Source organism: Bos mutus, chromosome 2 (genome assembly GCF_027580195.1).
Source record: "Bos mutus isolate GX-2022 chromosome 2, NWIPB_WYAK_1.1, whole genome shotgun sequence".
Classification (NCBI taxonomy): Eukaryota; Metazoa; Chordata; class Mammalia; order Artiodactyla; family Bovidae; genus Bos; species Bos mutus.
The window spans coordinates 42,238,382-42,264,341 of record NC_091618.1 but is presented as its reverse complement, the minus strand read 5'-3'; the positions used below and the strand labels follow the sequence as shown (position 1 = coordinate 42,264,341).

The 25,960-nt window shown below is 39.2% G+C and overlaps 1 protein-coding gene across 1 annotated transcript in view; it reads left to right on the top strand.

The window, feature by feature from the left end:
• PARD3B (par-3 family cell polarity regulator beta) overlaps nucleotides 1-25,960 on the top strand; it is a 1,148,960-nt gene that overhangs the window by 787,488 nt on the left and 335,512 nt on the right. Inside the window, exons 17-18 of the mRNA XM_070387813.1 lie at nucleotides 22,183-22,389; nucleotides 23,112-23,349. Coding sequence (XP_070243914.1) covers nucleotides 22,183-22,389; nucleotides 23,112-23,349 — 445 coding nt within the window. The remainder of the gene's footprint in view (nucleotides 1-22,182; nucleotides 22,390-23,111; nucleotides 23,350-25,960) is intronic.

The window sequence follows — 25,960 nt, the reverse complement described above, 5'->3', positions numbered from 1 at the left end:
ATGACTGATCGGTCCAGAAAGGAGAGGGAGGGGTCTCCTTTAATTGGGCATGAAGTTCAGAAGACAGGATGGAAGCAGAAACAAAGACTGTTTCTGAATCTGAGAAAGGAGAGACTCCGAATTTGTTTTTTGTTTTTTAAGTTTTGGGAATGAAGGGAAATATATAGGAATAAGGGGACTTGTTATAATGGCAGGTTTTGAGTCAGCTGCTGTGTGACAAGCTTTAGCTACTTAAAGAGAAATGAGTAAAACAATTGCTGGGCACTCATGAGGCTCAGTGAGACTCTTTCTCAATAAATTTAATAAATTTGATTTTTCTATGAGCTTCCTGCAGTTGTGAGAATGAAAAATTTTGGCCATATTCTTCCTTAAGAAACTTGAATTGAACTCCAATTCAGAACTTCCAGAAGCTACTGAAATTTATAAAGTGACAGTCACTTTCTAACTCCCTTAATTCTACTAACCTTTTTCCAAAATTCATCATCACCTTTGAGAAGAACGGCCAAAATAAATAGTAGCAGCATTGCCAGTCATCCTCTCCTTCCACTTTCAGGATTAACTACATTTTAGTTTTTCCTTTTTAATGTTTTATTCAGACTTTCCAAAACATTGGAAACCCGTAGTTTCTCTAACTTTCTCAAGTTGTAACTCTACCGTACTTCCTACTTCTGCCATCCTCACCACCTCCAGTGTTGGAGGCCTCATCCCATGCATGTATTTCCTCTCTTACTGGTTTTCCTCATTGTGGTCTAGTATATTTTCAGTTTTTTGCTAAGTATGTACATTTGTCATAATTTCACATTGGCATTATTTAAATATCCAACTCATTGGAAAAGACCCTGATGCTGAAGAAGATTGAAGGCAAAAGGAGAAGGGGGCAGCAGAGGATGAGATAGTTGGATGACATCATCGATTCAGTGGACATAAGTTTGAACAAACTCCAGGAGATGGTGAAAGACAGTGGAGCCTGGCGTGCTGTGGTCCATGGGGTCGCAAAGAGTCAAACACGACTTAGCAACTGAACAACAGCAACAAATATCCAGTTATCCGAAGGGCAAGCTAAGTGATTGTCTTACCACATGGAACAGAATTTCTCTTTAAATCACTGCTTTTATTTGTTTTGAAGTTTAGACCTTAGAATTTATTGTTGTTGTTCAGTCGCTAAGTCATGTCCAACCTTTTTGTGACTCCTTGAACTGTAGCCTACCAGGCTCCTCTCTCCATGGGATTCTCCAGGCAAGAAAACTAGAGTGGGTTGCAATTTCCTTTTCCAGGGGATCTTCCCAACCCAGGGTTTGAACCCGCATCTCCTGCATTGGCAGGTGGATTCTTTACCACTGAGCCACCAGGGAAGCCCCTTTATCCCAGCATACACACAGCAATTTAAAAGTAGCTGACCGCTGCTAAACACAAATTTACCATTGGCGACTTCTAGAGTGGCATGTTGTTTTCTATTCAGAAAGACAATTTATAAAACAGTACTTTCAAATCTGATTTTTAAAACAACCAACAAATGTGGAGCCTTCCCCCAAAACTCTGAAAACTTTTGAATCATTTCACAACGTGCAGGACCCCTCCGAGGATGAAGGCTGCTTTCAGGGGCTCAGCCAGTACCCTTTCAGTAAAAGGGCATCGCTTCCCTAAAGTGAACCCCTGCTTAGAGAACATTTCTCATTTCCTGATAGTCAAACCAGACCAGAGAAGCCCATTCTGGGAAGTAAGTTCTCCACAGTGTTTCTGACCATAAAGCTGGGTCTCTGCAATCCAAAATTATTCCCAGCAGGGAGTCTAAATACAGCCTGAAGCTACGGAAAAGAAGAGTCCCTTTTTTGACCTGTTATGTCTATAAACTGTGATCACTTATTTTCATTCCAGAGCCTTACTTCGTGCTGAACCATGAAAAGCAAAAATACATTTAAAATATTAAACCGTAAGCTATTAGAGAAGGGTAAAAGCGTCCCTTTGTGTCAGGATTTCTTCTGTCTGAAGGGATGAATAGCAGTCGCCTCTTTCTGACATAAATAGCTTTCATATAATACCTTCCGGTGCAGAGGGCGGGGGGTGGGGATGGCTTTAGGACAAAATACGGTCACCACTCCTCTTCCCCATGCATGAACTTTTGAACAGGAAAATAACATTAACAGATTATTAAGCTACTTGTCACCAAAGGAAAGTAGATGGCATTTTTGTGCCTTAGATAATTTGTAGCATAAAAGAAAAGTCATCAAAAGGATAGTCTTTCCTTCCCCTGCTTTTAAATTCACTATTTTTTTTTCCTCTTTCCAGCTTAATCTACATTGTCCTAAGCTTTCTGACTTGTTATTTTGTTCTTTATTGCACATGGCTTAATTTTCCATTCTAAAAATCTAGATTAGGTTTCAGAGTCCAGAGTGAGAGAAAGGAACTATTGAAAAACACTTTTTTTTTCCTTCTTTTTTCTTTCCTTTTTTTCCTAAGGGAAGGCTTTGGTTCTCAGGGGATATCAAATTTCAGTGTCAGTTTTGTAAATAAGTATCAGGAAATCTGCTGTCTACCCACGCCAGGCTGTTTGTCTTATTTGTGTGTTTGGAGTAAACTCATCTACAAGTGTTTCCCTGATAAAGTTAACACTTAGTTAATTACCCAGAGCCTTGACATGTCCTCTAATTGCCATTTGGCTAGCAAACGTTTGATACTTGTCTTGGATAGAATTTGTTGAGGCCTAGAGAGGCAAGCTCTTGATGGATGGGGAACAAACCAAATAAATACAGTATTTTATGTTCTTTTAATTCAGGGCCAAGTGGATTTGGATGAAGTGTTTATTTAGTTTGCTGGCTGTTTCAAGATGCTGTGGTGTATTGATTCCTTTTATTACTAGCAGCCGTTTAACCTGACCTCTTCCAGATCCAGTATTTTAAAAGCCATAAATTTTAACTTTACTTATGAGCACAGGCTGAAATGCTGTGAAAGCCTTTTTATTAGTTGAGCTCCACCATTCTCGATGCTCTCGTGTCACCCGTGGCAGCAATATTTAGGGCTTCTTAAATGAGACTGGCTGCTCAACTGCCAGGGAGGGGTGCACACAGCTATCAATGAAGTCATAAACATTTCAAGTGTACAGGATTCCATGATGCGAGAGCAGACAGGTGCAGGAAAGAAGGGGCAGGCCTAAGGAGAAAAGGACTGGGGTTGATCATGTTAAATAAACATTTACTTTAGCATCTCAGATACTAAGCACAGCTGGGAAACAAGGAACAGAATACCAGGTAACCAAAGAGCAGGGTGGAGTCAGAGACTGACTGGCAACGCCACTCACACAACTGCCCTGATCTGCATGTTCCAGGGTCTTAGGCACAACCTTAATTTCTGGAATTAAAACAAACCAAGACTGACTTTCTCACCTATACTGTGAAAATATATGCTTTCCGTCACAGACTGATTTGAACAAGATCTAGGAGAGACTCTAGAATGTCAGTTCTCAACTCTTTGAAGATACCACGACCTATCCTCCAAGGACAGGGAACTGTTTTATGTCATTCCGCAAATCAAAACCATTTCATCTTGAAATAGCCCAGTCATAAACCTCCTGGCCAGGTGTATACCCTTTAAAGAGTCTAATTTTCCATAAAAAGAAGAAAAGGATAAATTATATATGAGTTTATTCCTGAAATGCATCACTAGGTAAGAATGCCTTATATTTGGAGTTGAGGAAGAAACTTAATTCTATGTTGTGGCTTCCTGGTTTTAACTTATGCACACCAGTAGCTTTGGTCTGCTTTGTAGAAAATTTCCCATCAGTTTTCTCATTATCAGAGATGCTTGTTTAAACAAGTTTTCTTTTCTCAACCCTTAGACCTCTTTTTATTTGATCATGCAGCAAAACTCTAATACAGCATTAGTGAGGTTATCTAAGCAAAAAATTATCATTTTACCATAGGGAAAAAAAACTCGAGCTACAAAGAGAAAAACTCATATTGAAATAATTTAAATAAAAACACCTCTGACAAAAGAGAAATGAGATCCCCTCCATCTTCACTTTATATTTGTTTGCAGAGGAATTTGAACCATAATGATATGTGCTTGGAACATCTTTCTCTGCAGAAGAATTTAATCCAAAATGATATGTGTTTGGGCTTGGTTTGTTATTTTACTTTACCAATCTCTGCCTTTTTTTCCTTAATGAGGGTCTTCTTAAGAATCATTATACAACCTCTGGCCAGAGACTTCTGTCCAAGCATTTTAAGAGGACAGCTATTTTCAATAATCTGAGTGAAACTTAAAAGATAAACCTTAATATTTGTCTCTTCTCTGGATATTTCACCAACTTAAGTAAGAAAAATGGAATAGATTTAAATGTCTTCTTAAAATTAAGTTGCTTCCCCAAATCATATTTCTTAAATCTCTAAAATAGGAGAAATGTTCTTAGTAATTAAAAAAAAAAATCAGGGTTAAAAGAACATCAGAATTTTACTATCTTTCAGTTTAAGAAATTGCCTAAACTCAGTTGAATAAAGGCCCATTGTATCCAGAGAATTGTTTGGTCTTCATATTAAAGCCAAAAGCCTTTAGAGTGTGGGATCTTTACATGACTGTGGCCAAAGACTTCTGCCCTAGCATTATAAGGAGCTAGGCTTTCTTATTAATTCTGTTCCCTAAATGTGATTGAATTCAGTGCACTAAACAGCAACAAAACTTTTACTGTGTTCTTTTTTAAAAACCTTTTTTAATCAAGGTAGATCTAAACATATTCTTTATCCAAACTGTCATGTGACCAATACCTTTTTTTGATAACTATGCATCAAAATTTTTTTAAAATTATAGTAAAATGTACATAACATGAATTTACCATCACTCTCTTTAAGTGTTCAGTTCAATAGTATTAAGTACATTTACATCCCTATGCACCCCACTTCTAGATATTCTAATGAATTTCCCTGCAGTAAGCAGGCCTCTTCTGCAGCCAGACAGCCAGGGTGTATTTAATGATCTGGGTGGACTGTTTTCCCCTACACCCACAAGAGGGAAAGCCGTTGTTACCTTGGGGAAGTTACTCAGATTTCTAGAAAAACTTTCCATTGGGTTGGCTGTCATGGTGTGAATTAAAAGGTTATGTCAGAGGTTAAACTATGCAATTAAATCAAGAAAGCAGATTATTTTAGTCTCTGACATTAACTTTTGAAAAGAGACAGGATTGGCTGTACTTAGTCGCATATAAACTGCACAAAGCAAGCAACAGGAAAAAAAAATTATGTCAGAAGGTACATCCCTTGAAAGAAAATAGTTCCCTCTCACACCTCTAATTTTTCATCTTAATTCTGTTACTTCATGAGGCTCCTTATCCTTTGCCAGATCTGCACACAGTGGCTGATGTGTTGTGATGGGTTATTTTTGTTTTTCTGCCTTAAAAAACATTCCCACACTCCCTTGATAATTATCTGCAAATTAACCTTTTCTCTAACTGGAATATTTAGTGGGATAGAGTACAGAAAATAGGAGTATGTAAGTGAGACTCTTTGGACAGGAGATAAATTCTTTGAGGCCACAAGGCTGTCATTTATTAAATGACGGCTACAGTCCACTAAATGGGCCCCTTTTGACCTGAAAGAGTTAATGCTGTATTGAAAGTGTCTGGGTTGTCCCCACCTCTTCTCCCTTGGAAGGCTCTGACCCACTAATGGTGGTAATAATAATAATAGAAAACAATCCCACTTGGCCTCCATTGCTCTAAAGCTGTTAATGGTATCCTAATGTTTTCTCTTCTATAAGTCTAACTGAAAACCAACGTTCTGCTCAGCTAAAATTTCTAATGTGGTATTTTTTTCACTGAAGTTTTTACATCCTGTGCAGGGTGCTGAGTAAGGAATAAGGCAAAGGCTTATAATTGGTCTTTTAAATCACCATAAACACTTATTTCATGCCCCCCCATGGCTATATCTAGTGCCCATAACTCAGTCATAAGATGATGGGAAAAACTATTTAATGATGCACCACAAGCTCCTTCCTAAATTCTTCTCCAGAACTAGGCAGGGAATATAAAAATATGACAGTGTGCTCAAAAATTGATTTAAAAATAAGGACAAAAGTAGCTGTTTTTGGTTGTTGTTGTTATATTATATTATATATTAGCTGTGAACCAAGTAGTGCTTTCTTTTTAGACATAAGCACTTTTTAGAAAAGCCATACTTTTTTGTTTTTATTATAATTAATTATTAAAAGTAGAAAAGGATTCTGTCATGTTTGTGGTGTTGGAAAAGAATCTTGAGAGTCCCTTGAACAGCAAGGAGATCAAACCAGGCTGTTTTAAAGGAAATCAACCCTGAATATTCAAGGACTGATGCTGAGACTGAAGCACTGATACCTGGGCCATGTGATGAAAGAGCCAATTCATTGGAAAAAACCCTGATGCTGGGAAAGATTGAGGACAGGAGGAGAAGGGGACAACAAGGATGGTTGGATGGCATCACTGACTCAATGGACATGAATTTGCGCAAGGTCCAGGAGATGGTGAAGGACAGGGAAGCCTGGCGTGCCACAGTCCATGGGGTCACAAAGAGTCGGACACGACTGAGCTATGAAGAACAACAATGTTTGGAACAGAACTGGGGCTTCTGGTCTGGAAGACTGACTTTGGTGAAAAGCGAAGAATGATCATACCTCCTTGCTGGGGCATTGTTCAGATGACAAACATTTGGCACAGAGCCTATCACATAATAAGTTCTAGATAAAGATTAGCTACTGTTATTGTTGTTGAACCAAAACAAAAAATCCATCCCAGTTTTAGGTCCTTAGGCCATACACACTAAGAGAAAATGAGTCCCACCTAATATGTGGTACAGTTCGAAATCCCCTCCTTGTTTATCATCTGTAGCAAAGAACGAGTGTGTTCAAGGAACTGTGTTTGGGCACAGGGCCTCAGACTTCAGAGACTTCATGTCTCTGATCCAGTGGGATCAGTCATGCGCCTGGTCACCTGGTTGCTTCACTCACTTTGTGCTGTCTCTGTCCTTCATCTCTGTGCTCCCCCAGCCCCTAATGACTTCTCTACAGGAGACTGATCGGTGGGCTTGCCACCCCTCCATGGGCCTCTGTTGTCATGTCTCACCCATGTTGTGTGTGTATATATATATATAGATAGATAGATAGATATAGTATGTTGCAGCTTTGCTACTTTCTTGAACATAGGTAATTACATCTGATCACAATAAAAATCCATGAAATTAGCACCACTGTTAACTTAGACAGGTTAACTTCACCTGCCTGTGCTTCAGTTTCCTCAACTCTACAATGGAGCTAACCATAGTATGTACCTCATATACTTGAGTTAAGGAATATCTTTGTAAAAGTACTCAGAACATGCCTAGTATAGTGACAGTGGGTGTTTATACTGTCACCATCATTATCACCCTCAATATAATCTTTTTCATTTTTCCACTTTTACTGATGAAGAAACTGAAGCCCAGAAAGGTTAAACAGCTTGCTGAGACCCAAGGTCTTCCAAGTCCATACCCAAGATGCCTCTTACGTCAAAGTCTTTATTGCTAACCACCCAAGGCCATTTGCTTCTAGTCCATCATTTTCTTACTCAGTTTACAAAAAATGAAAGTGAAAGTCTCTCAGTTGTTTCTGACTCTTTGCGACCCCATGAACTATACAGTCTATGGAATTCTCTATGCCAGAATACTGGAGTGGGTGGCCTTTCCCTTCTCCAAGGGATCTTCCCAAACCAGGGATCTAATGCAAGTCTGCCGCATTGCAAGTGGATTCTTCATTAGCTGAGCCAAAAGGGAAGCCCAAGAATACTGGAGTGGGTAGCCTATCCCTTCTCCAGGGGGTCTTCCCAACCTGGGAATCAAACCAGGGTCTCCTGCATTGCAGACGGATTCTTTACCAACTGAGCTATGAGGGAAGCCCCACTCAGTTTACAGAGAAGTTCCTAATTCACAGTTTAGAAATTCTATGAAAGAGAAGCTTAAGATAAACACACCCATACAGCACATGCCCCCCTCCAGAAAGAAACACCTTCTCCCTGTGGGGCAGCTCTGCCTCTTCCCAAATATGAAGTCTCTGTTGAGTGGCCCCAGGAATACAATAGAAGGACAGGCGCTTAAAAGTGATATCACATTTACTCTTATATTGTCAAAATCCAGTTGTAGGTACCTTGTTTGAACCCTTGGTCAACCATAGTAAGAATTGATTGTATTCAACTTTTGGAAGCCTTTCTGTTTTTTTTCTAAAGTGTATAACAATTAGTAATAGGCCTATAATTATTAGTAATCATCTAGAGAATGGTCCTCTCTTTATGGAGGAGTCAGGGGCCAAGCTGAACAGGTGAATCTAATGCAACTCTTCTCATTGTTGGGGGATTTGTCCCTCCTAAAACTCACCCTAGAATATGTCCACCAACAGACATGCTTCTCACTGCTGTTACCAACTCTGTACTTATGTTCCCTTCACCAGTGGTATAGCCAAGAAAGAGTCTTCCCTGCTTCCCAAGTATCTGTCAGAAGACCTGAGTTAGAATAACTAGCACGTGTTTATATGAAGGAAAAATTGGAGAATAGAGTGTTAAATCAAGACCATAAGTTACAATTGAAAGAAACAAATTTCATTCTGGCTCTTGCAAGGAAGCTAATTTGTTGACACAAGTAACTTAAAAGTTCAGAGGAGCATCTACATAAAGATATGGGTGGATCTCTATGCATTGGAGATGGAAATGGCAACTCACTCCAGTGTTCTTGCCTGGAGAATCCCAGGGACAGAGAAGCCTAGCGGGCTACCGTCTGTGGGGTCGCACAGAGTCGGACACAACTGAAGCAACTTAGCAGCAGCAGCAGCAGGGCCTATATGAACAATACTCTCTCTCACACACACAGTTTTAGTGCATCTCTTTGTAGAAAAACAAGATGGTTAACAGCAGCCCCAGGTTTATCCTCCCAATAATCCCAGTAGCAAACAAGATGACTTTTTCCTAATCATTCTTCAAGGATTAGTTCCAAGTATTCCAACAATATACTCCTGAGCCAACCAGAGGGATGAAATGGCTAGGCATGCCTGGGTTAGAGGCACACTTCTGGGTGAGAGTAGGGGAGGTGTAGTAAACCAAAGAAAATCAGGATACTCCTTCTAGGTGGAATAGTGGATACAGGGTAGGAAGAAAAAAGAATGGATATCAATAGTAGGGGAGGTAGAAAGGACAGATCAGAATAACTGGAGAAAGTGGTGCTCTTTCTCCATGAGCTTCTCTGAGTCAGTAAAACAACATTTCCAGGTACTCCTGACATTTCACTACAACCCAGCAAGAATTTCAGTACAAAATAGATTGATCATAGATTTCCCCAAGAGAGAGTTATTAATGGAAATACCACCTTCTTGTAACCTTGATTCCTGCTGGCAAGGGCTCCTCAAGCTGAGTTACAGGGAAACTCCAGCGTGTTGTCAGATTTCACAACAATATTAAATGGGACTTCCTTTTCATATTTGCTACCTCATTTATTTTGTGTGTCCCCATGTTATTAGTTTTACTGCCCATTAATCATTATATATTACAAAACATAGTAAAGTGTGCTGAAGAAGAGAGAGCACTGGGTCTGACTGTGACAGTCACAGCTTAGCCATACGAGGAGGAGGCTTAGGGCGACAGGCAATGCTCCTTCCTACCCATCCCCAGAGGCTCAACCATGAGCACCCCTCACCTCCCAGTAGACTGGTATATGTTTCTTTAGCCTTTCCCACTTGATCAAAGAAAGATCTGAGGACAGTAGTCTGTTCACTGTGAGGACAGATGACTAACACACTAAAAATGTTTCTGAAGAAATTGTTTCACAAAAGCCTGAAGTTATAATTGTAAAAAGGAAGAAAGTAAATAGAAAGGTATTTTATGAGCAGTGAGTTCTATTATTGTATAATACTTCAATCTTTCCTCTAATTTGTCCTGTAAGCTTCTTCCAAATTATCTTTTCTCAAAATAACAGTATTATCAAGCCATTCCTCTGGTGAAAAACTTTAAAAAGCTTCCGATTGCCCCCTGCTCTGAGTCTAGCCTTCTTAGCCCAATTTTGAGGCCCTTCTTATCTCACTTCCTCCTTTGTCCCCACACTTACTTCCTGTCAGGTCCCAGTTTCCCCTTGCTGATCATTCATCCTGTGTTCCACAGCGGGCATGTCAGGACTTCTCCTCGTGCTTTTCTCTTGCAGTAGAGTGTCCACATCCTACTTTCCCCATGTATTCGATCCATCTTTGAGGACATTCATTCATGAGGACGGGCTTCCCTGGTGGCTCAGACAGTAAAGCGTCTGTCTGCAATGACGGAGACCCGGGTTCAATCCCTGGGTTGGAAAGGTCCGCTGGAGAAGGAAATGGCAGCCCATTCCAGTATTCTGGCCTGGAAAATCCCATGGATGGCGGAACCTGGTAGGCCACCCTCTGTGGGGTCGCAAAGAGTCGGACACAACTGAAGTGAATGAGGACACTTCATTCATGAGCTTATCCTAAGACTTGAGATCACAGTGTGCTTTCTCTTCTCTCGACTTCCCCAAGTCTAAACTACTCCAGCCCTGAGCCCTGCTGTATGTCAGCTCTGTCATTTAGAGAGATGCCTATTGACTACTGATCCCCAAAACCTATAACCTCGTCTGTTTTGCCATTGTGTTGATGGTGTCATGGGTCAGTCTGAGAGAGAGGAATCACTTGGCTGGTGAAAAAGACTTACTGGCTCTTTATTTGCTGTCCCTGACATGGTTCTTTTTATCAAGTTATTTTAACACCTGGCTTCTTTTTGGAAAATGCCTCTTAAGAAATAAGCTTATTGGGGCTATTGAAAGTGGAAAACAATTAAACAATACAAAACAGAAAAGGTAGAAGTTTTGAATAAAGAGTGAAAATTCAAAGCTAATGATGACTTGGGCCCACAATGTATGGATATAGAAACAGAAATTTTCCTGGCATCATCTTGGTTGTAGATAATCCTCCTAATGACTGTAAACATTGCTCATGAAAGAAGGCATATGGTACAAACTAATGTTTACTAAATATTTACTGCATGCCAGGTTCAAGATCTGTATCAGATAACCTAACTACCATGTGCTTGCGTGCATGCTAAGTGGCTTCAGTCGTTTCTGAATCTTTGTGACCTTATGGACCAAAGCCCACCAGTCTCCTCATCCATGGGATTCTCCATGCAAGAATACTAGAGTAGGTTGCCATGCACTCCTCCAGGGGATCTTCCTGACCCAAAGACAAAGTGATGTCTCTGCTTTTTAATTCACTGTCTAGGTTTTTCATAGCTTTTTCCCCAAGGAACAGGCGTCTTTAATTTCATGGCTGCTGTCACAGTCTACAGTGATTTTGGAGCCCAAGAATATAAAATCATGAAAGATAAAAATCTTAAAACCTGAGAATTACACTGTCTCTGATAAGATACTCATAGTAGGAACAGCAAGCAGAGACCATTACCTCATAACTGTTAGAATGGCTGTGTGCACTAGTCTGGAAAGCAGTATAGCGGTTTCTCAAAACATTAAAAATAGAACTATCATGTGACCCAGCACTTCCACTTATGGATGTATATCCTAAGAAATGAAATCACTGTTTTGAAGAAGTATTTATATTCCCACATTTATTGCAGCTTCATTCAGAATAGCCAAGATATGGAACAACCCAAGTGTCCATCAATGGATGAATGGAAAAAGAAAATGTGATATAGAAGGAAAATTATGACCAACCTAGATAGCATATTCAAAAGTAGAGACATTACTTTGCCAACAAAGGTCCGTCTAGTCAAGGCTATGGTTTTTCCAGTGGTCATGTATGGATGTGAGAGTTGGACTGTGAAGAAAGCTGAGCGCCAAAGCATTGATGCTTTTGAACTGTGGTGTTGGAGAGGACTCTTGAGAGTGCCTTGGACTGCAAGGAGATCCAACTAGTCCATTCTGAAGGAGATCAGCCCTGGGATTTCTTTGGAAGGAATGATGCTAAAGCTGAAACTCCAGTACTTTGGCCACCTCATGTGAAGAATTGACTCATTGGAAAAGACTCTGATGCTGGGAGGGATTGTGGGCAGGAGGAGAAGGGGATAACAGAGGATGAGATGGCTGGATGGCATCACCTACTCGATGGATGTGAGTTTGAGTGAACTCCGGGAGTTGGTGATGAACAGGGAGGCCTGGCGTGCTGCGATTCATGGGGTCGCAAACAGTCGGACACAACTGAGCGACTGAACTGAATACATACACACACACGCACACATACATACATACATTTATATGCACACACACATATATACATACACATGCATGCACACACATAAATACCTACATATACAGTGGAATGTTACTTCACCATAAAAAAAGACAGAAACCCTGCCATTTGTGACAACATGGCCTTGAGAGCATTACGCTAACTGAAATAAATCAGAAAGACAAATACTGCATGATCTCACTTATATGTGACTCTGAAAAACCCATACTTATAGACACAAAGAGTAGAATGGTGGTTGCCAAGAGCTGAACGATGGGGAAAATGAGAAAGGATGTTGGTCAAAGGCTACAAACTTAGTTATAAATGCTGGGGATCAATGTTCAGCATGGTAACTGTAGTTAACAACACTGTATTATATACTTGAAGGTTGCTAAAAGAGTAGATCCTAAGTGTTCTCATCATACATACACACAAGAGGTAATAATGTGAGGAGATGAAGGCAATAATGAACCTTGTTGTGGCAATCATTTTACAATATATACATGTATCACATCAAGTCAAAATGTAAGTATGTATGTATCAAAATCAAATATGTATGTATCAAATATTGGGTTGACCAAAAAGTTTTGTTCGGATTTTTCCCTAAGATGTTAAAGATGAACCTGGGGCTTCCCAGTGGTGCTAGTGGTAAAGAATCCGCCTGCCAGTGCAGGAGACTGAAGAGATGAGGATTCGATCCCTGAATGGGGAAGATCCCCTGGAGAAGGGCATGGCAACCCACTCCAGTATTCTTATCTGGAGAATCCCATAAACAGATGAGCCTGGAGGGTTACAGTCCACAGGGTTTTAAAGAGACACAGCTAAAGCAACTTAGCATGTCCTTGATACATTGCATCATTAAACTTATATCATTATATATCAGTTATATCTCTATTAAAAAAATAAAATGTTTACCCAGGGTAAAAAAAAAATCAGAGATTCACAGGAACAATTCATTTCTCTTGACTCCCGCCCTCTCCTAGACACATACTGGGGCACACTCTCATTGAAAGCAATGGTGAGTATATTTTATGCAACCCTTCCTCCTTCCTCTCCTTCTTTGTAGCTCTCTCTGGACATGAAAAAAACATTTGAATTTGAATAAGATCAATGGTGTAAGATGTGGCTTCATTTTGTACAGGAAAGAACTTTATAAATTATAAAGCAACAGGGAAATGTTAGTTACTATTTCACTTGCCTTCTATTCCTCTTAGGACTTAGCACAGTTCTGAGTGACAAAAACTAGTCAGTAAATACTCATTGATGGCTGACTTGATTTTTAACTTGAAGTTTTACCAGTAGATTGAACCTAGGTTGAAGTGCACCTCTTAAGAGGTTGTTATTCATATTACTGGGAGTTTCCCTTGTGGCTCAGCTGGTAAAGAACCCGCTTGCAATGCGAGAGACCTGGGTTCCATCCTTGGGTTGGGAAGATCCCCTGGAGAAGGTAACGGCTACCCACTCCAGTATTCTGGCCCGGAGAATTCTAAAACCTGTATAGTCCATGGGGTCACAAAGAGTTGGACACAACTGAGCAACTTTCACTCACTCACTCATTTGTATTACTGAATATTCTCATTACATATAATCGTATAATTGTTATTCAAAGGTATAAAACCTTACTTTCTATCAGTTCTGAAAATAGTAAGTAATTGAAAATTTCAGTTTTTTTTTTTTTTTTAGTGCAGTCCATTAGCTATAAAAAGGGGAGAAATAAATAAAGCAAAAGTATAAAAATAATTTCGGGCCCTCAAAAAATACAGGTACCCAGTTTATACAACATCATGTAAAAATATCTTCATGTGGGTACCATCCAAGAAATCAATCAGTTTGACCTTTTTGGTATGCTAATAGTTTTTTAAGAAACTTATTAGAATTCTTCTTAGTGTACTTTATTTTGAGAGTATGGCATTATACAACCCACGTAAGGCATAAACCACTCAACAATCAAAAGCAGAAGAAAGAGGTGCTATTGAAGTAAGCCATACAAAGAATAAGTGGTAAAAAGAATGAGGTGGGGGAAAAAAAATCACTGAAACCATTTGTGTTTGGAATGAAAAGCCTGTTAGCAAGACATACAAGGAGGACTTGGAAGGAGAATAAATGTATTCTTGGCAGTGGGGAAAAATAAGACTATTCAAAGTGTGCATAAGGACAGGGAAATAGCAGAAAAGGTTAATATCACAAAGAGAGAAGTTAAGTTGAAAGGAATGACTAGTAGAAAAAGACAAAGCATAGAGATGAGAGAGTAATTATAAGGAGGGTAGAAATAATTAGATCCTTGAAAATAGGACCAAAAAACCTAGGGTTATATTAGTGAAAACAAGAGGCTGTGAGTGAACGTTGAGGGAGTAAAGCAATCATGGGGTAAACTCCCTGTAGCGTCACAGCACTGGGGTGGAGCGTGGTCCCCATGCTCTCACGCCTCTTCACTTGTACCTTCCTTTATCCCTACAACAAATGTTTATTCAGTACTTCTCTGCACTGAGGATACCAAGATCAGCAAGACAGAAAACGGTAGGTGGCGTTCATCCATCCTACTGATCCCATTCCACAGGTAGGAAAGCTGGCCTCTTTAATCAGTTCATTTGACTCTTAAGTGAGGTGTTTTTTTTTCCCCACTTAAATAATAAAAGTTATGTTTTTTTTTCCTTCTTTAAGTATTCACATTTCCTTCCAGACAACAATGCTGTTTGTATAATTTTTAAACTTGTTATTATCCTGAATGCCAGTTTGGGGGTACTGTTGTTGTTTTTAATCTGGTAGAGTTATCCTGACAAGGCAAAGAGAGAGAAAACAAAAGATTACAACAAACCAGTCTGTGGGCCGTGGATTTGACTGAGTTCTCCAGGTGCCTTAACAGAATCTCCTCAGATATGGTTTTAAATATATGTATTTTTTTAAGAGTTTGCCTACTAAATTGAACCACAGCATCCATTTTCTTATCCACAAAGTTAAAAAATAAAAAGACAGGAGATTGTCATCAGAATATTTTAAGTGTAGTAAATTTACCATTTATTACATTTGTTGGATGTAATTTGAGTCCAGGAAAAAAAAAAGCAAAATATGGCATCAGGTTTTGACTTTCCATTTATAAATAAAAGAGAGATTTTTTAGTGAAGAAAAGTAAAGTGTACAGCAACACTTAGTGTAGATGTGGAGTCACTTGGAGGGCCATGCCCACATTTATAATCAAATCATTTGTTGTATTTGTCCACCTAATCTTCCCATAATTTTCTCTAGATCTTTTCACTTTAAAATAGACAATGTTTAGAGTCAGAGTAGGAGAGATTATACAAATATATAACTCTTAATGAGAAGTTCATTATTGAATATTTTGACATGAATTTCAGGAAATGATTAGACCCCGAGATTTATGAGACTTAAAAGGAAAAATAAAAAATAAACTCTTCTCCTAGAGAACTTGGAAATTGCCAGTAAAAGAACTGAGACCCAAATGTCAGCAGATAACATATAAACCAGATTACATTATGCCCTGCAGTAATGAATAGGAAACAGGGCACTGCGATAAGCTTGGAATGATGATCAATATTTGGAATATTGAGATAGGCAAGAAGGTAATTAGGCCCATTATGGACACAGCACAGATAACATAATTTGGGAAATTATACATTTATATATTATGGGAATTTTTTTTCTGGGCTAATGGATTTGCAATGATATCTATTAAAGCATATAAGGCATTTAGCCTCCAGGGGAAACTACTAAAAAAAACACACACACAAAATTTTCAGTAAGTTTAATCTAAAATAAAAAGACAAAGTGAGATATGTTGGAGAATAAAGTGGTGGTGTGACTTCTACTTGGAATTTGTAATAATTTTTCATTCAAAGAGTTTTAAGGCTATTAATTTCACATCACAACTCTCCATGAAGCAAGTAAAGCATTTTTATTGTATTTGCCCAAGTTCATTGTTCATAAGACAGCAAAGCCAAATTGTTAATGGAAGCAAGCTATCTTGACGAATCATGGCCTTCTCAAGTTTCATGCTGAGTCCCCTTGATAACATTGCAATCATTTTGATCCCCAGTTTACTACTAGGCACAATTCCTTTGTTTTAGGGGGAGGGGCTCAAATGTAATTAATTTTCACTAAATGCCTTAAGGACTATCGATGTTACTGAAATGTGCAGATTAATACATTATTTATTGTTAACTATCATAAGTATCTGTTAATTATGAAGCTCTATCATGGAAGAAAACTTGCCATGTATCTGAAAGTGAATACCTTCCCCTAAATAATTCTTTATGTTTTAATAAGAATGTATTGGAAGCAATTTCATCAATAATGGAAGATCCAATTACTGGTCTTCTAGATTAAGGCATTCTTTTATTGCAAGATTTTAATGCTGGAATGGGAAGTTCAAACATTGTCAATGAAATCTCAGACTAATTAAATGATTATAGCCTAAGGAGAAGGGTATCTAAGACTCCACTATTAATCTTCCCAAGAATAGCCTCTATATGTGATGAACAGATGGAGATACACACACACACACACACACACACACACACACACACACACTTATTTCAAAAGAAAAAACTGTAAGGAGTTGTTTGAAGGAAAATTAGTTTAACTTTTGAATAAAAAAGGAAGGATGATACTGTATTTCTTTATGGAGCCCTTTTTCAGCTTCTTGCAGGGGGAATAGTTGTATTTTAAAATGCAGTGGTGGACTGCACCAAATGAACTGTCCTAGAGCTTCACTTACTCAATGTTTAGAGTTGATGTAAAAACACCAATGACAGTAATCATCACCAATGCTTTATGAGTACCTGTCATACGCCAAGCACTCTTCCATCCTCATTTTATCCAAATTTTACAGATTAGAAAGCAGACACAGGAAGGTTAATAACTCAAAAAATAAGTGGCAGAGTGGGGGGTATTGGAATGTCTCACTGCCTCTCCACTTCATCATTCACCATTAATCCCTACTCTCTATAGAGTGTTTTATTCTCTATTATCTGTTGCAGCACATGGTCTTAGTTGCTCTGCAGCATGTGGGATCTTAGTTCCCTAACCAGGAATCAAACCTGAGTCTCCTGCATTACAAGATGGATTCTTAACCATTGGACCACCAGGGAATTTCCATATTCTCTATTATCCTAATCATCTGCCTTGCAGGGAACCAGCAGCAGTTCTCAGCCATAGGGAAGAGGCAGAAACCTATCCAAACAGTCCTCCAGAAAGGACTTTTTGTTTTACAGTGAGTTGAAGTGAGTGGACTTCCCAGGTGGCTCAGTGGTAAAGAATCCACCTGCCAATGCAGGAGATGTGGGTTCAGTCCTTGGGTCCCACTCCAGTATTCTTGCCAAGGAACTCCCATGGACCAAAGATCTTGGCAGGCTACAGTCCATGGGGTCTCAAATGAATTGGACACAGCTTAGCAACTAAACAAGAACAACAACATGTTGAAATGGGACTTTCTACTTAGAAGACTGAGGCAGTGGTTTCAGTATTTTAACTCTATTTTGAAGAGGTACCTCTCCACTTGGACACTAGCTCTCTACTGCCCTTCTCTTCATTTGTTTCACAACCATGGGAGACGTGGTGGCAGAATTCCTTTAAATCTTTAGACTTGGTGTATGTGTTCAGTGTCTTCATAACACTGCATTTTTTCTGGATGGTGAGGAGGAACAGGGGATATGTCTGAGGATTGATGGAGCCAGAAAACATGGCCCTGAAATTTCCCTCTATTCTATATGAGGAAGGCTTGCAGGTTCAAGTCAAGCCCGTCCAAGTCAACTTGGAACAAATAAATCTTCAAAAAAGCTATAGCATCTTTTAAAAAAATCTTTCTGTGATATTTCTTTTGGAGACATCTAAGGAAAAATTTAGCACATGGAACTTTAAGAATACTTTTATTATCCTACCTTAAATATAACATTTCTCATGCAAGATCCCTCTTTTGGTACCTTTGATAAACATTGTATCATGTTTCTAGAAATTTGTGAATGTCAAGTTCATGTTTCTGATGGGAAGATAAGTTTATCAGTATCTTAGAGAACATGGTGACTGAACATAGTAGTCATAAGTTTAAAAAAATAAAGCCTTGCTACTAAAGTTTGGGAAAAGATCTATTTCTTGGCATCTGCAGCTAATCTAAATGGGCCTGGAAATCATTGAAAAATTATATTCAGTTTACATTCAGATACTCAAAATGGGACAAGTAAATGCTCAAATTTGGACATAGTCCATCTCATGACTGATACCATGTGGTATTCAGAGATCACTGTCTCAAACAGTTGCTTAAAATCAGCCACAGTATCACATCAGCTACAGGTGAAAATGTGAGGAGTCCTCACTTTGGAGATGACTTCAGTGGGATGGAACTACTGAGGTACTGATTTTGATTAATTACTCCCTTCGTATCATTCCTTCAAGGAGACCTCTACTTTAAGTGGGAGCCTAAGAAACAGTATGATTTGTATAAATGGTTAGGCTAAAAATACACAGAAAATCTTCCCCTTTTGAAAGCTACAGGATTCCCAATGCAATGGCAACCTAAGCTGGAACTGCGGAGAATGGGGGTGGGGAAGAAGGAATGAATGTGACAATTTATTGTGCTCACATATAATCTTTATGTGCTAAAACCTTTATTCCAAGTGTTTGGTTGGCATTTAGTGCTGATGCCATCAGTTGACTTATAATAATCCCTCGTAACCAGTAACCTCAACCTTCCCTCAGACATCTTGGACATATAAAGGAAATGAGAACCCTAGCCAAGATCCTTTCACTCAGAGATTCAGTTCAGTCAGTTGAGTGCACCTATAAGTCCTTGTAAGGATTTTCCTGATTTCAAATCCTCATCTCTAACATCAGTCTTTTTTTCCCCACCACTGTATCCTGTTTATTCCCTAGAAATAAATAAGAAAGTTGTTTTCAAGCCTGAAAATCGCTGAGTCCACATTTACAACCAAGACTCAAATGCTTTTCTGCTTTTGTTTTTTTTTGTTTTTTTTTTAACCACATCCAGTAGAGTTAGGCTATAATTTTGGCCAACATCAGTTGACACTTCTAATTTGTGACTTCTATTTATGTAAAGTGAATTAATTGCCAGTTCTATTAATCCTGCAAAACCCATGAATCCCTAATGTTCAGTTTGCTTCAAATGAGTAACAGTGTATTTGTTCCTTCTCAAAGATGACTTCTTGCTGAGCTCCTTTTAGATAACATGCCTTATATCTTGGATGATTTATTCACTTTCATGTTCCCTAGAATTTATTGCTAAAGGTTGATGTGAATACTTACAGTTTGGGCTCTAATATAATCTCCTGAATGGCAATTAATAAATAAAAGATGATTACTATTGTTGATAGAGGAACTAGGCTTCCTCAGATAGTTTTCATCTTCATGTTTTTCCCAAACTTCATGTCAGATCCCTAGGGAGAGATGGTGTAAAATATTTTCTGTAAACTCCAAAGCTTTTACTGTTGCTTTAATACTCCCACACCTCTCTGTTGCTTTTTGTTTTCTTGTCAGAAACAATCTTATTCAGTTTCTGTTTCTTGCACTAACTTTCCTTCTTAGGACTATAAGAAATACACCTCTTTGTAGATTTGGTAGCAGTGTATTCTTACTATTTACTATTTGCAAAGTAGCACCTGAAATTTGTCCCTGAAATTTCTTATTTTTTTTCCTCCTTAATCCCATCTATGCTGCGTATCTTAATGATACACTGTTACCTATAAAATGGAATGTTTATTGTCATCATGTATATTGTTAAAGTGCAAAATTGCCTCCTGTAAGGTAATGGCAACCCACTCCAGTACTCTTGCCTGGAAAATCCCATGGATGGAGGAGCCTGGTAGGCTGCAGTCCATGGGGTCGCTAAGAGTCAGACACGACTGAGCGACTTCATTTTCACTTTTCACTTTCATGCATTGGAGAAGGAAATGGCAACCCACTCCAGTGTTCTTGCCTGGAGATTCCCAGGGACGGGGGAGCCTGGTGGGCTGCTGTCTATGGGGTCGCACAGAGTCAGACACGACTGAAGCGACTTAGCAGCAGCAGCAGCAGCAAGGTAATGGGAAGCTGGAAAAACAACATCCAGTTTTTGCATTTTTGTCTGTTTAACTAGACCCAGGGCTAATCGAGACTAATGGTCTTAGTTAGAGATAAGGAAACGAGAGACCATTTGAAGTCGCTTCACCATAGTCAAGTAGAGGGTGGAGGCCAAGTACAACTTTGGACAATATAGAGCAGAAAAGGCGCAGTGGGGCTTCCTGAAAACAGTTCCCAGCTCTGATGCTTATTAAGCGTGTATCTTTAGACCAGGTATTTCTCTGCCCTCTGCCTGCGTTTCCTCATCTGTAAAATGGGAACAATATTGGCAGTAGCACTACTTCCCTGGTGGCTCAGAGGTTAAAGCATCTGCCTGCAATGTGGGAGACCTGGGTTTGATCCCTGGGTTGGGAAGATCCCCTGGAGAAGGAAATGGCAACCCACTCCAGTACTCTTGCCTGGAGAATCCCATGGATGGAGGAGCCTGGTGGGCTATGGTCCACAGGGTAGCAAAGAGTCGGACACGACTGAGCGACTTGACTTTCACTTTCACTTTCAGTACAGGTAAACCACTTACAACTGGGCTAAGCGCTCTCTGCATTGTTCGCTATTAGCATTATTGTCATTATTTTGACTGTTTTTAACATATTTACAATACATGGGATGGTGTATTTTGTTTTTTAACTCTATGCATGTCTATACAGGCATGACGCCTTTGCTGTACTTCTTTTCTATTCCTTGTACTACCTAGTATTTTCTTAAGCAACTAGTAATAATATTTATGGCAGCAGCATTAGTAGAAGCGAAAATAGTGATCATAGTCAGAAATGATAGAGCTGTTTACTGAGCCTTACTATGTACTAGGCATTGAAGTACCTACTTTATGTTCACAATCCATAAGATGTACTCAATCTGTATCTACTAAAAACTGTAAGGTAGTCTATTTCCAGAAATGCAAGTGTAGCCCCTTCATGACAGTAATCTTTGTAACTGGAGACGATCGTGAGCTTTGGCCCTGGTGGAAAAGAGCCCTGCTAGAATTCCCTCCATCTTTAAAATAATCCTTGTGCTGCTGGTATTTATATAGCATAATCCTGTTACACACAACTGCGAGCCTGACTGTGGGTGGGAATGGAGATCAAGGCATGAGTGAAAAGTGCCAGGTAACAGAGCAAGACAAACCGTACAAATGAAAAATACTATATATCAAAACACAAGTTATTAAACTCCACCTAGGCTTTTTTGGAATATTATATCATGCAAAGAAAATTACCCCATTTCCTAGATAATCAAATAGAAATACATATGGAACAGTAAGCATTGACACAGAAAAGTTGTTTTCTTTCCTTGCTTTGCTTTTTCTGTCGACTAAATAAATTGCATTTACTATACAGGAACAGTGCTAGAGTATGATAAAGTGTTTAAGGACAGAAATTAAAATCACTTCAATGCTGTTTGATTTTTGTGCATATTACATTCCTCAATAACTGTAAGAACAATTTTGGAAATAATAAAAGCTACAATGTATGGGAGTGCTTAGAATGAGAACCGTGAAACACTTAGGTACTCGATGTGTGTGTGGCTATGTGAGTGTGTGTATACACACTCTCATACGTATAATCTCTAGAGAGTGCTACAGCTTTTCAAATTCATGTATATGTGTATGTGTGTGTACATAAATATATATATACATATTTATTCTGTATATAACATGTATTATCATTTTAAATCTTCCCACATCTTTATAGAAAAGCAACTAAGGCACTAAGAAGTCAAATATTTGCTCAAAGTCACAAAAAGTGGCAAAGATGAGGTTTAACACCAAGTCCCACCCCCTTAACATCCCCACCCCTGCCTTTTGAGATAGAACAACAAGCCTTCCTACTCCATCAGGCTGCCTTTAGGGGAAAGGTGACCTTTTGCCCTTTTTTCTTTTTTTTCCAGATTCTCCAAGCAAAGATTTTGGTCCAACTCTGGGTTTGAAAAAGTCCAGCTCCTTGGAGAGCCTACAGACCGCAGTTGCCGAGGTCAGGAAGAATGAACTTCCCTTCCACAGGCCTCGGCCACACATGGTCCGCGGCCGGGGCTGCAACGAGAGCTTCCGAGCAGCCATTGACAAATCTTACGATGGACCTGAAGAGTTAGAAGCCGGTACGGCGACACGCTTGCTGAAATGGTTTCTTCCTCTCATTATTATAAGCGAATCATAGGCACGAATGGGTGCTCAACCACAAGGAAAAATGATTTAAGGATCACAATTATATTTTTGATATTAAAAGTAATTCATTTTCCTGATATGTTTTGCCCTTTGGCTTAATGAACACGGAATTGGATAACGCAATATGCAATTTATTTTACAGGCCAAACACTGAAGAATTGTTCTCCTTCAATTTCCTACAAGGACCAACTGTCATTTGCCCTTAGGGTAGCAGCACTAAGTATGCATTTCTTGACATTCTTATTCAAGTCATTAGAAGCAGCCTCAACCCAAGGACTGACTGCATTAATTGCATTGAAACAGCCGGGTTATAGCTGCACTCAGAAACTTCTGGAAATAAACTCACCCTGTTTGTTTCCCAGCATGTCGGCATTCTGAGCTGATCAAGGTTAACAAGCTGCTTTCAGAGAGATCAGCGTTTCAGTCCATATCAAACCTTTTATACTCATGGCTAAGCAACCAGGGCCCTCCACTCCCAACAGCAAAAGCCCTGCGTAACCAGATTTAGGCAGTTGTCTCTTCAAAGGGTACATGTAGCCACGTGGCAGGGTAGAACTCCTGAGTGCTTTGATTTGTTCTTCTCTATTTTAACTTTTCTTGAAATACTGACAGAGGAGCCCCTGACTGCATTGATTTTTTTTTTCCTCTTGTGCAGATGGTCTGTCTGATAGGAGCTCTCACTCTGGTCAAGGAGCTCTGAATTGTGAATCTGCCCCTCAGGGGAACTCTGAGCTAGAAAATGCAGAAAATAAAGCCAGGAAAGTCAAAAAAACGAAAGAAAAGGAGAAGAAGAAGGAAAAGGGCAAATTAAAAGTCAAGGAGAAAAAGCAGAAAGAGGGAAATGAAGATCCAGAAAGGAAAATAAAGAAGAAGGGATTTGGTGCCATGCTAAGGTAGGGACCTGCTTTTGAAGGCAAAGTTGGGTTACTTTGCTTTGGTTTGGTTTTTTCTCTCCTGATGAAAATACTTATTTGTGTTTCAAAAAAAAAAAAAAAAAAAATGCAAGCTTTCCTTCCTTAACAGCTAGATGCCTAAAAATATTTTTTTAATTGAACTATACTTGATTTACATTGGTGTGTTAATTTCTGCTGTACAACAAAGTGATTCGGTTATAGAAGAAGAATATATATATATGTGTATATATATACATATATATACACACACATACACACAGACACATACACACATTCTTTTCCACGATGGTTTATCACAGGGAATTGAATATTATTCCCTCTGCTGTATAGTAGGCCATTGTTGTTTATCCATTCTCTATATAATGGTTGTATTCACTAACCCCAAACTCTCAGTCCATCTCTTTCCCACCCTCCCTCATCCTTGGCAATAGCAAGGATGTATATGAGTAACAGACTCTATGTACAGGAGTCTGTTTCTGTCCCATAGATGAATTCATTTGTGTCATATTTTAGATTCCACATATACATGACATCATATATCTGTCTCTCTCTTTCTGACATACCCTGCTTAGTATGATAATCTCTAGTTCTAGCCATGTTGCTGCAAATGGCCTTATTTCATTCTTTTTTATGGCTGAGTAATGTTCCATTGTGTATACATAACACATCTTCTTTATCCATGCATTTGTCAATAGACATTTTGGTTGTTTTCATTCTTGGCTATTGTGAATAATGCTGCTATGAACATAGAGGTGCATATATCTTTTTGAATTATAGTTTTGAATAGATATATGCCCAGGAATGGGATTGCTGGATCATATGTAGGTGCTTAAAAATCTTAACTGGTGATTTTGCGTGCTCCTTTTCTGCAAAGACAGAAGGAGCCTTCTTGGTTGGCTTCTGACACTGGTGATGGCAGGAAGCTGCCATAAACATGTTTTGCTGGAGGCATGGGTAGTGCCCAGAGCCTTTGGTACCAGTGCATTATTTGAGTAAAGAAAATGCTTCTTCGTCAACATAGGGAAAGCAAGAGGCAAAGGAGTCTTTTACCTGTGACCTCTAGAATACAGCCTTTGAATCAGAGACGACAGGGTAGATGAACCATACCCTACTCCCACTATGATTCCAGGTGTGTCCGTGGCCAGGTCTGTGGGCACATCAGCCATCACCTACAGAGGCACTGTGGTGTAGTGGAGAGGTCATTGCATCTGGAGTCAGAGGGCCTTCGTCTGAACCTATCACCTTCCTACACAAACTGCTGGGCATCACACATGTTAAGTACCATCATACACGTTAAGGCTCCTTGAGCCTTGCTTTCCTCAGTTTCAAAATAAGACTGGTCCACTGTTGTCTAACTCAGTGAGACTGTAAGACAGATGTCATAGGCAGCCAGTCTATTGACTAGGCATGGCTCAGCTGGGTGCAATCAGAAACCAACTTTAATTCTTCTCCAACAGCTACCTTCATATATGCCGTGTATATGCTGTCAAGATGCCCACAATTTGATAAAGAAGCACCTCTTTCCATTACTGCCTTTACCTCTATAATATCCCATCTAAGAAAATCTCAATCTCTACCTTTCTGTTCCATGGGCTGAAGATGATCATGGGAGGTGATGGTTGATGGGCAAGTTTTGCATCTCTTATTAAACCCTTAAGAGATGCCTTTCTTAAGAATGCTGAGTGGTATTTGTCATCAGATGTTCTCAGTTAAGGATCTTCAACTGAAATTTTAGTGAAACAGAAAGTTCCATTCCATTCCATATCTGTTATTATATATATATATATATATATATATATATATCTCTCTCTCTCCCTCTCTCCTCTCTCCCTCCCTGTTTGTGTGTGTGTGTGTGTGTGTGTGTGTATACGTACATGTGACCTTGAAACTGCAAAGTGACATTTAGGGACACACATAATCTAGACACGGGACAAATCTCTAAAAAACCCTTGTTTTCCCTGATGGTTTCTATGGTTTTATCTATCCATTTACCAATTAAAATGTTAAACTTGCCCTTATTCTGGGTAACTATCATGACTGCTATTAGATAATCATCCTTGATAATAATGATAACACAGAACTGTAGTATATTTAGATGAGAATCGCCTTCGCAGTCGTGGAGTTCAGAGATTAAAAATGCAGACTGTATTTGTCACTCTGATGCCAACCCTGGCTTCTGTGCTTTCTCTCTAGGTAACATTGGGCAAGTTACTTAATCTCGTTCTGTGTCATCTAAAAAATGGGAATAACAATAAAATCTATTATTAAGAGAATTATAGCTGCTTAATTATATGTAACTTGCTTAGAACAATGCCTGGCAAGTAACAAATATTCAATAAATGTTCATTATCACAGTAAGTAGAATAATGGCTTCCCTAAAGATTTTCATGTCCCAATTTGTAGTACCTGTGAGCATGTTATATTGCCTGGCAAAGGAGAAGTGAGGTTGCAGGTAGAATTGAGTTTTCTGTTCAGCTGGCCTTAGGATAAGGAGATTATCCTGAATTTCCACCAGTGGGCGTATGGCAAAAACAAGGGGTCTTAAAAGTGGAAGGGCTTCCCCGGTGGTACAGTGGATGGCAATCCACCT